At 42.2% G+C, this 16,012-nt stretch overlaps 1 protein-coding gene across 6 annotated transcripts in view; it reads left to right on the top strand.

Annotated features, from left to right (window-relative positions):
- Positions 1-13,455, top strand: part of SMYD3 (SET and MYND domain containing 3) — a 764,262-nt gene extending 750,807 nt beyond the window's left edge. For all 6 annotated transcript variants that reach the window (XM_059716131.1, XM_014600010.3, XM_059716145.1 and 3 more), the window contains 2 exons: positions 1,299-1,407; positions 13,004-13,455. In XM_059716131.1, the coding sequence (XP_059572114.1) occupies positions 1,299-1,407; positions 13,004-13,105 (211 nt within the window). In that variant the 3' untranslated portion in view covers positions 13,106-13,455. The remainder of the gene's footprint in view (positions 1-1,298; positions 1,408-13,003) is intronic.
- Positions 13,456-16,012: the final 2,557 nt, after the last annotated feature.

Below are 16,012 nucleotides of genomic sequence, written 5' to 3'. Positions count from 1 at the left end.
CACAAATATAAAGCAGAAATAACTCCACTGAAGTACCCATCACTTTGAAACCTGGTACAAGTGGTAGGAGACACTGGCCCATTGTTTTAAAAATGATGCCATTGTGTTGTCTCTGATTCCAACAGTTGTTATGGTTTTGAAATTTCCTGAAATATTCTTAAGTGTTCATTATTGGTGGAATGGAGAAAGTCAATTTATATTTGATCCAATATGATACTTATCCTTACCGAGTCATCTGCTCCACCCTTGCCAATTTTCCAATAAAGTTATACTTTGCAATGTTAGAACTGCAAAGTGGTTGCCATTAAAATAGGAACTTATTTACAATATATTATAATTAAGTAGGAGTGTGCTTTTATGTCCACTTTTACATCACAAATCCAAAGGGGTATGATTGTTTTATCATATATGCAAATATAAATCAGAAGTAACTCCAGGTAAGTTAATGGAGAATTTTGCTTGTGTAAAACCTGTGGCATCTTTATATGTGCTCTGGAGTCGGCAGGTGGCCACTCTAATTAAAGTGCCCACAGCATCTCATGTGTTCAGTGTCACACACTTCAAAATGGTGGTGGGGGTGCTTTAACTAAAGATTGATTGATCGATAATCAAGTCTGCTCCAACATGTGCTCATGAGCACACACCAGAGCAGGCGTCGGGCACGTGTGAGGAGGAACCAAAGCTTTGTCCATGCAAATGCATTCTACCTGCTATTGATGCCTTGTTATGCAAGTCTGTGAAAAGACACTTCCCTGAACACATTATCTTCCAATTATTTCACGCACAAGGAGTTTCATGGCCAGTTTTCAGATTCGCCAGACTCCAAGTGTATGTTGATAAATAATTTCCATGCTGTTATGTGACCCTGCCAGCCACCTATGCTTTGTGTGCCATAAGATCACAGCATCACAGCCAGGATTGGGCTCCATATTTCAACTTTTCTTTCAAAATAATAATATTACTTTGGTAGTATTGAGACTGACTGAGAGACTTATTTTAAACATCATGTATGGCAAATGCTATTGTGTCATCCAACAGCAGTGTATAAAATAATCCCATTCGTGTAATTTTCTAACAGGCTAATGTAAAAGGCATTCCATGGAGACAGAGAGTAATAATTTGTTAACTCCCCTCAGCATTTCATGCTTCTCAATAGTGCAGCTAATTTTCTCTGAGTACCTTATTAAAATTCATAATGACTTTGCAGCCCCACCCTAATAGCTCTCCACTGAGGCAGTGACTGTGAAGGTGAGAAGTGATAGTGACTCTATGGGTTTTTTTTCCCCTTTTCTCCACAGATTCTATTATCCCAGCTTCCATCCTTTGAGGGCTGTCCAGATGATGAGAGTGGCCAAATTGCAGTGTAGTCAAGACATGTTTCATCAAGCCCTGGAGACCCTGAAGCAGGTCAGTATTGCCAACTGGATTTTCTCCTCCCCTCTGCCACTACTTTCCATGGATTGTCCATGCAGCCCTCCCTCAATCAGCTCTGGTTCCATCTGAATTTCTCCCTCTTCAGCCCCCCACAATTTTTTTCTATTAGAGCCAGCTCCCCAGGCAATAACTGCAGTGCGTGGTAATGGGTCATTGTTGCTTACTGTGTTTCCTGAGCAAGCTTCCTTTAATATCAGTCATTGTTAATTACTATTCAGTAGCTTGAAGGTGCCATTAATCACCCCCTAACCTTGAATGGAAAACAGCTATTAAATTTGAAGAGATAAAAATATTACAGTGCCTTATACTGTTCTTCCCTCTTCGTGTCTGAATATGTCCTGAGGTGTTCCGTGCCAGAGTTGGTGCAAAGGATAAAGGGGAAACTAGTAACCCTAAAATGGCCAGATGCTTTCCTCATCCTACCAGGGTACATGAAAGCAAAAGCAAGCATAGGAGCTGTGGAAAGAGATGTGCAATAGTCAGGCTGTATTCCCCACCCTCCCTGCTCTCAGTCATAGACCTTTCCCCACCTTTCCCGCAGGGTCAGGGCCCTGTGTTTTAAGACAGGAGCTCTTTGGTTTAACGCTTGTGGTTTATTATGGAGCACACTTCACATCAACAAGCAGCTCCTGTTTATTCACATCATTTTTATATATCATTCCGAGCCTTCCTTTCTTTCTGTTTGATCCTTTTCTTCCTTTCCAGCTGGATTCAGGCTGAACTCAGTTTATATTCACTTCCTTCTACCCCAGGCTCTTATCTGTCCTGCTATTATATTACTGTTGTTGTTCTTGTAAAAACGCTGAAGAAGAAAAAAGCACATACATGCATATGCAGGCAACTGGGGACTGCTCCACAGCACCTTGCATGATACAGGCTGTGAATCATTTCCCAGTCTGAGCCCCAGCTCCTGACTTCAGTGCTTTCCTTCAGTGCTGCCCCAAACCACTCCACAAGGAGGTTTTCTGTTTATTCCTTTGTGTTATTGATATTACCATCTGCAGAATTAGGCCTCACAGATGATATGCAGTGAGGTCCCACTTTAGCCTCTCTCCCTATCTCCGGTGCCTAACACTTTCTCCTTATTTCCTGTGCTCAGTGCCTCAGAACGCCATCTGGCCCTTCCCCTTGTCTTTTGCTGTGCTAGGCTAGAGGAGTCTTCATTGCTGACACCAGACAAGTTTTTCTGTTCAGATCTATGGCAAAGCAGAACTGCTATGGCCCCTAATTAGTATGCTTTGCTGCAAGGCAAGTTGAAGCAGCAGCTTCATTACTCTCATTCACATAATGTTCTTTCTGAGATTTGTGTTCAGGTGGGACCTTGCACTACCCAGGAGCTGCTATAGTGTAGCTTAGCAAGCTGTGATAGCTTATGCCATGCACCAGCTTCTTCTCTCAAACCAATGTAAATCTGGAGCACTGCTGCATTACTTGTGTCAGTGAGAGTAGGCTTGGGTCCAGGGGGAGTCTTTGGTTAGTGGAATTCTGGGATAAATTAAGCTTAAGCAACATGCCAATAATGTCACAGCTCCCTTAGGCAAAGGGCAAGGACTAGGAGTGCGCAAAGTGGGCCCTATTCGATTTGGATTCAGCCTGAATCGGGGACAGTGATTCAATTCGTTGATTCGGATCACTGTCTCTGATTTGATTCAGCCAAATTTGAATCTGAAGATTCGCTGCTGATTCTGAGAAAAAACATTTGAAGCTGTGCCTATGGCCGAATCTCCGAATCTTTCCGAATCTCTCCGAATTGATTTGGAGGGTTCTGATTCAATTCGGAGAGATTAAAGGGTCCTCTGATTCGATTCAGATTCGGGCTGAATCTCCACCAAATCAAATCAAGGACCGAAGCTTTGCACAGCCCTAGCAAGGACTGTCAGCATTCTTCCATCCCTGATTTGCCCAACCAAACTAAGCTCTTGCACATATATGTGCAGCTCCTATTGAAGTACCTGGGAGACCTGCACCTTTATGACAACCTGTTTGCACTAAAATGGGTACCTTAGCAAACAAAGAGAAGTCATCAACATATGCGCCTGCTACAAAGCCATTGGTTGTTTTGTTTTATTTTTAAGCTGAACTCCACTCCTTTCTCTCCAGAACTCTTTTCATTGTTAAATGGGATGTGATTTCCTAAAACGTTCTTATTCCAATACAAAAGGGGCAGAAGAGCATCATAAATTCAGATGAATGGTACTTCAATAAAGGACTACAACCAGCAGAGAATAAGGTGGGGTGGGGAGCAAGGATAGCCTTATGGTGAAGGCACTCAGGCACTGGTGCTGACAGCCTTAGCTTGCTTCCAGCACCCTAATACTCAGCACCTTACAATCTCTAATGAACTCATTCTCACAACGTCTTTCTGGGAGCTTATATCCCCAAATGGGAATTGAGGAACAAAGAGGTGGTGACTTGTGGCAGGTCCAAAACTGGGAACTGAGCCCAGATCTCCCACGGCCCAGGTCACTGCCCTAACTGCTGGATCCTACCTCTTTTGGATCTGCAGCTGATTTCCTGTCTGACTTGAGGCAAGTCACCTCACCCCTCACTGCTTCGGTTTCCAATTTTAAGCTGTAGAGCATGTTACAAATTCTGAACAAAAGCCCAGCACAGCTGACAATTGCAATTATTGACTTACATGGAAGATGAATCAGGCGTAAAATATTTAATGATCACCTAGAACATTACTATTGTGTTCATTAAGGACAGTGATTATGCACTGATATAACTAAGAACAGAATCTGACCAGTCTATGTATTCCTTGAATTTTAAGATGCAGATGCACGTAAGACCATTCTGCTCTTCTCACATGGTTTATGCAAATGTTACCAGTGTCACTGAAAGCAAGTAACACAGCATTTTCAGGTTAAGGTTTATGTGATTTCCTTCATTTCCATTCATCTTTCATATGGCTTTATCCCTGAGGAATTGATTTATCTCAAGGAATTTAAGCTCTATATTATTCAGTACAGAGTCTGTGTATTTATATACCCATTATTTACTGCCTATATGTGTGACACTAGTGTTTTTGTATTATTTTGGGAAAAAAACAACAAATCTAGTAGGGCTTAACGAGTGACAATGTATGTCTGTTGAATAGCTGATAACTTCCACCTGTTTTTACTAATAAATTAGTGCTTAATACAATGTGTGCCTTAGCAAGTCTGGGTAAGTTACATTCTTAGTTGATACATTTAATTTAAATTGTGGCCAATTCTGATTATTAAAAAAAGCTGATGAGAAAGTAATCAATTCCATTTCTCATTCATTATTCAAAAGTGAACCATATGTCTCATGTGCCAATTAATCTGGGCTGCCATTTCCCCTATGACATTTATAACTTGCAAATACAGCCGTTCTCTCCTCAGGAGATGGAATGAATCACCAATCCTATTTTTCTAATGCTTTAAGGGGCATGCACACATTTTACCCTCTCTTCTCTGATGATACTTAAGAAACTGAATAGAAATGGCCCTCAAAATAATCTCAGTAAAACTTGCAGAGTATCTTACTTGATGGTAGCCAAAGTAGTCTATTTGTTCCACATGTTTATAACTAGATTGTCCTGAGTCTAAGGTGGCACATAGCTGTGCTGCCCCAGAAACAGACCAGGGAAAGAATTATGCATGACAGAATTATGGTGTCCAGTCTAGCTTCCTGCTTTCTCCAGCCAAAAAATGACCTGCTCTTATAGAACTGTATTTTAGCTGATTACTTCCTTGGTCTTACCAGCTCAGCTGATTGACTGGTGAACTGAGGAGGCCACACTAAGGCTCACATTCATTTAGACACCATGGGATCTGAGCCCTTATCCCAACAACCATGCCTCCCACCATGCCACACATGCATCAGACCCCAGTTGCACCCTTTCTACTTGCCAGTGCAGGGGGAGCCTGGGCTTTTGCACCAGTAAGTTGAAAGCCAAGTGCCCACAACCTAGTGTACCTGCTGTGATCTGGGACTAGGGTCATCCACTGCATTGGGACAGATTAAAGACCCCAGTGTGGTCCTGGGGCTGGCAATCAGCTGATTGTCAGTACCAAGCTGGGGGCAGCTCTGGACATGCTATACCATCAATTTTAAGGCTCCATAAAAACCATCTATAAAAATGTTCTGTATTATATGTGGAACATTTTTGTGGCTGGTGTGCCATTTTATGTTGCTTTAAATTAGGTGCACTTGTAGCATCTTTCACATTTAGGCTGTGATTAACATGTTAATTGCAGTATAAATGTAACCTGTAGAGGGGTCCTAATGCTCCTTTCATTCCCTGACCTGCCTACCCACTTCTTACCTACTTGTGTGAAGGTGAGGGAGTCTGGTCTCCCCTGTACTACAATTCACAGTAATGAAGGTAGTCTTCAAAGGACTTTATGCCACCTTGCCTCCCTGTGCAGTGTTTTTAAGGACAGTCTCAGTTTGATCCCTCTTTACCCTGACTGCATGAGAAACCCCTATCAAAAAGGAAGGCAGTATGATTGGCATATGGAGTAAAACCTGTAATGCATGCACAGGTTTTACTGTAATTGTGGCTCCTTCCACTACATCCATCACTGGTGAAACACTGATGAAGTTCTAGCTGCACCAGCGCTGGATTTCTTCATATGTGATTAGCTGTGTTAGCTGCATCCTGCATCTGCTTGGGAGAAAGAGCTCTATTACCTGTAATGCTTCATTACTCTGTGTAATGCATTCTGCCACTGCCTAACACCCTGGCTGGAACCCCAGTCAAACTCAGTGTAGTCTCAGCGTTAAGAAGGCTGTGGGAATTGCAGAAGGGAATTGAGATCTAAGTAATAGTCACTGCATCAGCATGCATCCTGTGGGCTCAGGCATATCCCCAGAGTTACTACTCCAACCTGTAGATTGGCAGCCCCTCTGCACCATGTATGCAGTGGGCTTAAACTAGTTGATCAACAACATACACTGTTCCCATGGCCCTTCCCCTCTGTTTCCCCTTTTACTGCCCTCCATGTCAGCCTATGGCAGACCATTACCACTATCACCCTACTGGGACTTCACCCTTCACTGTTCATCTCATCTTTCCACAGCTCCCGGCAGGGGCTTACATGAAGCAAATGGCATAGTAGTCACCCTCTACACTGAAGTGAATATTATGAGCTCTTTCAGCAGGACATGGAAACATTACAGGGAGGCAAGGCTGTATTTCAGGAATATCATCTGAAACTGCCACTTTGTTTATTATACAACCAACAAATTATTTGCAGAATGCAGTAGGGAAATTAGATTATTGGTGAGACCTTTTTCAGCAAAAATGGATACATAAATAAAAAGCTGTACCTGAGTCACAGCTCTAGTTTGAGGAGCCTGGAATGTTTTGAATAAACTGGCACTAATGGAGGTGAATTAATGAGCTATCAAGAAAAAATACACCTGGAGAGGAAACAGCTCTGTCACTTATGGACAAAAAGCCGGGGTGTGTGGGAGTCCTCTGTCAACATAGAAGAAAGTCTGATTGGCTCTTAGGGCACTGGTTGACCAAAGGTATACAAAACAATCTATATAGTTATTTTCTACTGCTGCTCAGGGAGGGTTAAATTCAATTCACTGTGTGTCTTGGTGTGAAGTGTTAAGTGGAGAGGGTAAGGAAGAAGGACAGCTGGGATGCAGCTTCTAGCATAGGGCTGTAGCAAGCTCTCCCCCTGGACTTCTACCCCATCCTCTGGGTTGGAATAGTAGCTGCCACCCTTCCATACCCACTGTTCAATTGTTCTGTGACTTTTGGGGCCAGATGGTGCCCATCTTTTGTGTGGCTGCACAAGGTGGATTGGGAAGAGGAATAAAAGGACTCATGTATGCAGCAGGGAATGGTTGACCACAGTCCCCATACACATGCTCCTTTAATAGGTTGGGAGAGCTCCATGGCCCCACCAAAGTGACAGGATGACAATGCAGGACAGAGCCCACCAACCCATACTAAAGGGCAGCACCTCATGGGTCTTTTTCTTGTGCTGGGCATTCTTCCTGAGGACATGTCACTCTGCAACCTCATCTGTGGTTCTTCCCCTGGCTTGCCTCTGACAAATCATCTCTGCCATTCTATTCAGTGTAGAGCCCCCACAGCACAGGTGTTCTGCTCGTGATTTCCCTGTTATGGCCTCAACCAAGCACCCCAGATGCAGCTGCCCAGCTGCCAGCACAGCTTTCCCCCCACCCCATGTAGACTGGGACTAGCCCCCATGCCTCCTGCCAGCCCTGGGCTGGCACCCAGGGGAGCCTGGAGAGCTCCCCCAACCCTATCTCCACATGTGGCTGGGATGCAGCAGTTGTTGCTCCTGATGGGCACACAGTCACATATGAGCGGGAGCACAGTTTAAAGTGCTTGAATGTTCAGTGAGAAAAATTCAGGTGTATTAATTTTGCATATAGACGTGCCCAGGGTGATGTAGAATTATCATTAAGATGCTTTAATGTGTCCTTTCTGACTGTAATCCACACCTGTGGGCAAGCAGAAAAGATAATGGCCTAAAAACCTTATACCCCAGACATCTCTATGACCACAGGTAAATTGCCCTCTGTGTGAAGAGATTTTTGGTTTCAGACAATAAAAGACTCATGGTGCATTCATGTTGTATTTGCTGTAAAGTGAGGATAAACCTGAAGGCATATGTTTTTTTTTTTCTTTTAACTCTTCTAGCAACAGCCCATTTTAATCAAGAAACATCAGAGAAAATAAAATAATTTCTCTAATATACTGGCCTTCACTTTATGCCACATCAGTGCAGTGCTGTTTGCATTCTTCTTTCATCATGGTGGAGCAGTGCAGTGGTATATTTCCATATGGTTACATGCATCTGTGATGCTAGGCACCTCATCCAGTCCCAATGCAAATCAGACACAAATGAATGTGCTGCGCTTTCATTTGCATGCACAGAAGCACATTCATACCAATCTTCTAATGGGTTTTTATATTCTTAAGGGAGAAACTGGGTGGCTGATGACACCATGCCCCATATTGCTGTCTTGCAATTACAGTAGTTTCTTCATAATTAGATTTGTTTCTTAAGTCGAAAGGAAGACCACACAGACTGAAATACTCAGACTCAACTCTGTTGCTTAGTCTGGGAGGTTTAAGAGAGCAGGCTGGTGCTTAGTATAAGAGGCCTACACAAAGCCATGTACACTATTTCAGTCCAAATCCTGGGCATGCTAAAATCGCTGGTAATCTTGATATTGACTTTAATGGACCTGCGATTTGATCCTTAATGCAGGGCTGCAGTGGGAATGTCTGCAATATAATGATTTCTTGCACTGAAGAATATACATTAAGAGATTTTTTTTTTCCATTGAAATGGGTGAGGTATCTGGGAGGAAAGCAAAGTGGCATATTTATCAGTAGTGGCATTATTTCACATTAGCGATGGTGATGAAAAACATCTTTAACACAGGCATGCCTATTGCCAGTTAGCACTGGGAAGGCAGCTTTGGCATGTTTAGATCCACAGGCAGTAGCATGGCCTAGTTCTGTCCAAGTCTGCAGCCACCGTTCGTTGACACAGAGAAGGCAGTTTACAACCTGTGCTGTCCATGGGCTCATACTGCTACTTTTTCAAATAGCAAAATACACCTGGCAAGGCATCCTACACTCAGCCGTTCTACTCTGCATTATTGAGATAGTTCTTTACCACGTAAGTGGCCAATGCATTTGAATAGAATTCATTTAAGCAACAGAATGGAGCAAAAACATGACCAACTTGTGATAAAATAGGAATACGCAAAGATTTGTGATTTCATTTCAGATACCTTGGGCTCCTCACATAATGATGAAACTATTTTTATTCTTCTGTTGGACTGAAATAAATACTTCCCTTTTTGCTGCCAGGGCCCTGTAATAACTCAGAACCTCTTTTGCACTCAGCGGAGTTCTGCACACTGTGATTTGCTTTCTGACTGCTTGGCGAGCTGTTCTTTCAATCCTTGCTCTGCCCCCCCCAACCAAACACACACACACTTGAAAAAGCAACCAATTGAAAGCAAAAATAAGGGTGGTTATAGCAGTTACTGCTGGATGCTAGAAACAGAAGCCTATTTTCTATTTCTGTTTGCTTTCTCATCCTATCCAATAACACAGATTGTTTGATAATGTAGTCTTCAATCAGGCATCAAAAATCGTTCAAGCTTATGAGATATTACCACTGGGTGTTTATACACATGCTCTGGGAAGTGTGGTGGGGGGACATTTTAATTAGAGTGTCACGCGTATCACGAGCTTTAGTTAAAGCGCCCTGGTCACCATTTTTTAGCACGGGTATACTGATACACTTGACGCTGGAGTCTGCTGGAGCATGGCAATTACCATGCTCCAGCAGATTGGATAAATCAAATCTACTCCATTAATCAAACCTGCATCAGAGCAGCCTCGATGCACGTATATAGGCACCCCATGAGGATTTTTTAACTTCCCTGATACCTGTTGGAAGAATAACAGAGCAAACCATAAAGGGTAGAATCCTATTTCATTTAGCGAATAACCAAAGTGTGGCTTGAAACTAACTCTGAGCCACCCAACTATTCTGTAGGATCAATTCTATTGCCTCCTCTAGGCACACAAGTGCCGCCATTATGGGAGCAGGGAGAGGCCTGAACATGTGTTCAGGATGATCCTGTTTCTACAATGGAGGCATTGCACTGCTCAGATGGGGGTTATAGAATAGCTTCTACACAGTAGTCACATCACTCTGCACTTTGATCATCTGCTAACTAAAACAGGATTCTGCCAAGAATGTACAGCAAGTTCTTAGTGTTTGTAGAAGACAAGCTTCTGTTTGAGAAAGTTGAGACTTTAACTATCATCTACTTTGAATTTTCTGTATCCAATAAGGACGAATTGGTTTTGAATGATAAGATGATAGTAAACTTGGAAAGATATGATAGAATTAATTATTTCAATAAATAGAATAGCAAAACAAGGACTCTGAAGTTCAAAAGGGCAGATTTAAACCATTTCAGGGAAAGAGTAGGTAAAGACGCTTGGACAGGTGGAGTAAAGGATAGACAGGTTCAGGAAAGCTTGCAGTTCCTAAAGGAGGTACAGCTTCTTCTTGAACGTTCAGCTCTTCTACTCTGATGGATTAGGAGATCAATATGTGTACACCAGGAACTTTTTAGGTAGCTCAAATTAAAAAAACCCAAAACATAGAGGCATTGGAATGAAGGGTGAGTCACTGGGAAGGGTATACCAAGGAACAGCAAGAACCTGCAGGGACCATATCAGGAAAGCAAAGGTATGAAACATAAGATACAACCAGCAGGGGATGTTAAAGATGACAAGAAGGGGCTCTATTAATATGGTAGACCAAAAAGAAAGATCAGTGAAACAGCATCTGCTGCACTGTGGTGATGGTGAGCTACTAACAGAAGATAAAAGGAAGGCTGAGCCACTTTTTTGACTCAGTCACTACTTTGTCTCAGTCTTCACAAATAAAAAAACCCGTGAGTAACAAAATCAGCATAAACAAAGGGGGAGAGCCACGAATAGTGGTAAGTGAAGAATGTGTGAGAGCACTTTTGACAAATTTTGAGGAATTTAAGGAGGCAGGTTCTGACAAAATGCAACCCAGAGTGCTCTTCAGACTCCATGAAGAAATCTCAGAATCACTTGCAATAATATATTTTCAGTCATGGATTTTACAGCAAGGGCCCCGAGGACTGGAGAAGAGCTAATACATCTCATCTTTTAAAAAGGGAGGGAAAAGGAGGACTTTGGGGGATTCTAGACAAATCTCCTGACTTCAGTGTGTGGGAAGCTACTCAAGCAAACCTTAAAACCCTGATCGCTAACAAATCTTTTCAGTCCAATTTGATTTCCTTCTTTGACAGTGTAACTAATGTGGTGGACAAGGAAAATATGGCGAACATGATATTTGTGGAATGTAATACAGCTTTTGCCGCAGACCCACATGACATTCTCATAAGTAATCTGGAGAAATGTGAGCTAGACAGACACAAAACTCAGCAGGCCTGCATCACTACAGAGGTTAGTGTTAGAATTCAAGAGGATTTTGACTTCTTAGAGATCTGGACAATGACATTCAGCAAAGACAGATGTAAGGTGCTACATGTGGGAAGAAAAATAAAATATACACATACAGAGCAGTGAATAACAGGCTGAGAAGGATCTGGATCACAAACTAGACATGAATCAGCTATGCAATACACTTGCAAAAAAGCCAGTGCAGTTTTGGGCTGCAAGAGCAGAAGTATTGCATGCAAGACATGGAAGGTAATAGTACCACTCTTCTCAGTGCTGGTTAGGCCTCAGCTGGAGTATTGTGTCCACATTTTAAGAAGAATGTAGAGAAACTGGAGAGGATCCATGGATGAGCAATGAAGATGGGAAAGGGGTTGGAATGCAATCTGTGTAAGGAAAGGAATCTATTTATTAGGTTGGAAAAAAGGAGATTAAGGGGAGACATAATAGTAGTTTTCACATATTTAAAAGGCTGCCATAAAGAAGGTAGAACAACTCTTCTCACTTACTACAGAGAGCAGGACGTGTGTTTAAACTGCAGCAAAGGAGATTTAGATGAAATCTCAGAACTAAAACTCCTTAACTTTGAGAACTACATGAGAGTAGTAAGCTGCATATGAAAACAATAGACTCTCCTCCACCAAAAATTTTCAAGATGAAGATGGATTCGTCTAGAATGGTTTAGGAATAGTGCAGCTTACATCTGTGCAGGGCTTGGACTAAATGACCTTGGGGTCTCTTCCAACTCTATAATTTTATGATTTGTTTCAATCCTAACTGAAGCTGCTCAACTCTTTTTCAATGAAAAGATTTTTTTTCCTTAAAAGAGAATACTTGTAATGTGGTCTCCCTGGTGGGAAACCAAACTAGGAATCTCTCGGTGTGTCTACACAAGACGCTACCTGCGCAGTACCCTAATAACACTGTACAGTAGCAGGCCAGGCAAAAACTGTGCTAATCCACTACTGCATACTAGGCTACTGCACAGTAGGCATCACTAAATAGCCATGTGCTAGCGCTACTGCGCAGTAGTGCAAGTTACTGCACATTGATTTAGTACTTGATTAACCAAGTGCTAAACTTAATGCACAGTAACTATGGCACATTAATGAGCATGTAGAAATGCCTTCTGAGCACAGAAAGTTGCTTCTGTTCTGGGGAAGCCCTCAACCTGGGGTTAGGAAGGAACTTGGGCACCCTTTCCTGAGGAGCCTGCTTTGGCATCTTTTGTACCTTCTTGTGAAGCAGCTAGTGCGGCCACTGTCAAGTCAGAATACAATAATCTGATCCAGTAAACAGTGGCTGTGCGTTCATGTTTTTGCCTAAGGAAATGAATGGGAGGAGAAAGGAGGTATCTTATGAGAACTAATGGCTTAATAGCAGTTTTGGAAGGGAGCATTTCATGAGTTACTAAGACAAAGGATCTTTAGACATTGATGGAACAGAGCTTCAGCACAGGTGCCAGAGCCAGCTCCATGTCCAGATTGTGTTTTCTAAGAGGAAGCAGATGTAAAGTGGAAGATACAGGCTACTTTAGGAGGTGCTGATCTAACTTTTCCTTTTTTCTCTCTTCTCAAGGCTTATAACATTATGAAAGTAACACATGGAATGGACCACAGCCTGGTACAAACCCTGATGGAACTTAAGGAACAATGTGAGGCTGGCATGAGAGCACAGTGAGGAAATCCCACAAGCTGGGAGACTGACATTCAGAGGAAAAGGAAAGGAAATGTTTTCTTTCCGTGACACTGAATGGCAAAATCTCTCTCCAGGCCTGAGCCAAAGCCCTTTGATTTCATTGGAAAGATTCCCATTGATTTTGCTAGGCCTTTGATCAGGCCTTATTTGCTTTGCTAAAATGCTGAATGTGCATTAGCTTAGCTGCTTTCCTATATAATTTTCCTTACTGAATTCATACTGAGGGGGAATACATGCCATTTTCAAGGAGATCTGGCTATCTACAAAGCAATGTGTTAGTATACATGTCTTAGTATTTGATGGGGGTAATAAAAGTATATATTTCTATGGAATGATCTTGTGCCATAATTATTTTCAGCTGTGATTGTGCATTAGTCAAATTGCCTGACTTTATTTTTATTTTTTATTAACTGGGCCTCAATAAAAAGGACATTTCTACATGCCTCTACACACAGAAAGAGGCTGAAATCTGAACTCAAGATCCATGCAAAAGAGATGGGGAGGGCTGGAGAAGGGTTGTTGTGCTGTTCTTCTTTGTGCCTTTCAAAGATATTATGAGCCCTTATTCTCTTGGATTGCCCTTAACTGCTCGCACCTAATCGGAGCGCAGAGCAGATCTGCAACATCGTCTGCAACTGTCTATGCAGAATGCTGAACTGAACATTGCATCGATTCATGTAAGGCCCCTAGGGACTCGCGTGAGATGGTAGACTTTGACTAGGACATTCTTTGGCAGGTGAGCATGATGTTTTGAACATGGGACTCTTCACAAAGCAATTCTACAATGAAATGGTTTTTCTTCAAGGTTGCGCTCTACTGTTTTACACTGTAATTACAAATTCAGACAAAGGAGCAAAAAGTGTAGTTTTATTATGGAGGCATTTGACCCAGCAGTACCATATGTAATCCAGCCAGTTGTACAATCTTGTCCTTGAGCAAACTGAGTCCTGGAGCGAAATAGGAGCTTCATTGCTTTCGGTGGAGTTGCACCTGCTTTACTGTAGGCTTGAATTTGGCACTTTTATTATGGAAACTCATATGGTTTGACCCCTGGTTCTTTCATATTTATATTGGGTCCTTGTTCTAGCTGTTAACAACATTATTAAATTCTCAAATATTGAAAGGTCTTAAATCAAAATAATGAAATACACCAAATACCCAAGAGCACAGGTGTCTACAGTTTCTTTCTTTTTTTGTTTTTGAGTAAGAGTAAACTTTTCAAATTAGTGAAGTGATTATGAGGCCAGGTCACAGTTTCCACAGGCGTGTTTCCATGAGCTCTGGGGGTGGAGGAGGGGGTGCTTTAATTAGAGTGGCTCTTTGAGCCACTCTAATTAAAGTGCCCAGAGGGTTTTGTGTACTTGCGTCCCTGCACTTCAAAATGGTGGCGGGGGGCACTTTATCTAAAGTCTTGGCATTCACTTCAGATGAATGCCAATTGAACGAGCTGGCAGTCAAACAAGCTTTAGTTAAAGCACCCCTGCCGCCATTTTGAAGTGCAGGGATGCTGATACACCAGACGTGGAGGCTGACTGGAGTGCACTAATTACCACGCTCCAGCAAACTCGATTAATCAAGTCTGCTCTGATGTGCTGTAATTATAGTGAATCGGAGCCACATCCTGGCTCGTGTACAGGAACCCCAAGTGACTTAAGCATAATTGCAATGGGAGTTTGGAGCCTGAATGCCTTTGAGGAACTGGGACTTTGATCTATAGGACAGCATTTCCCAAACTGGAGATTGTAACCTGAGAGGGTCAACATTTCTCCAGCACGATGTTCTGATCAACATAGAAAACAGTTTCTTAAGCTGATTTTGAAGCTGCTCCATCCCTGAGACAAGTTAGAGCAGATAAGAAGCAGCTCTAACTTATGAGAGGTGGCTGTGACCCCTAGAAGATGGTAAACCAACTGTAAAAGCACAACTGTATTCTGTAGCACATTGACACCTGCAACCAAATTCTGTTCCCTCTGCACCAATCAGCCTGTTCAAAGGGCCCAGCAAACCTGACCCTACCCATTTTATTGTTCCTACAGAACCGTTAATGCATACTTCAACACTCTCAGGACACATTTCTTTCAGGACAGCTCTAGTCCTTCCTTTTAACTCCTGCTGCACCAAAAAAAACCAACCCAAAAAACCTGCTGAAGTGTTTGCCCATCAGTATGCAAAGAATCATTTAAGACATTAGAACGAAGCTGAATTAAGAGATCATTTTGCATAGTGCTCACTGGGGGAAGGAAAACATTTCTTGGAAAGCAGCGTTTCACTTTTCCCAAGCTCATCAGCAAATGAGTTGTTATTGCCAGTGCTGCTACCTTTGATTTTTAACACAGAAACAAACGTTAACAAAACCAAACATTTACAAAGAAATATATAAACTAAAATAATTTCAGGGCATCATTTAAGGTACATCACTCCTCACTAACAATGTATTGCTGTTACTGCTGTCGTGACTATCATTTCATTAATCCCTAGTGGTTGTAAAGTCAGGGTTTTTTCACACTGCTAACTTGACACCATTAATTACCTTGAGATGAGAATGTATTGAAAGAGAAAATGAACACTCAGGGCATAATTTACAGCCACAACACATGAATGCGAACATTGTGAAAGATTGTCTTTCAAGACAGTTGAAACTGTTCCAGGGTATGGAGCATCTATTTACTCAGCAATAATACTCAAATAATAACATACAAACTTCAGTGCATTTCTAGATTGCATAGCCCAGGCATAAAGCCAAAGGCCAAGTCACTTCAGCCATACAAGAAGTGCAATAATCCCCACAGAATTTCACTGCTTGGTTGTGTCTTATTGCTGTTGTGAAAAGGAAATTATATGGAGAAAAGGTCTGGCACAGGAATTTACTGGGATTAATAACTGAGCATC

Source organism: Alligator mississippiensis, chromosome 1 (assembly GCF_030867095.1).
Source record: "Alligator mississippiensis isolate rAllMis1 chromosome 1, rAllMis1, whole genome shotgun sequence".
Classification (NCBI taxonomy): Eukaryota; Metazoa; Chordata; order Crocodylia; family Alligatoridae; genus Alligator; species Alligator mississippiensis.
Note: the sequence above shows the minus strand (reverse complement) of the source record. Positions and strands in the feature narration are given on the sequence as shown.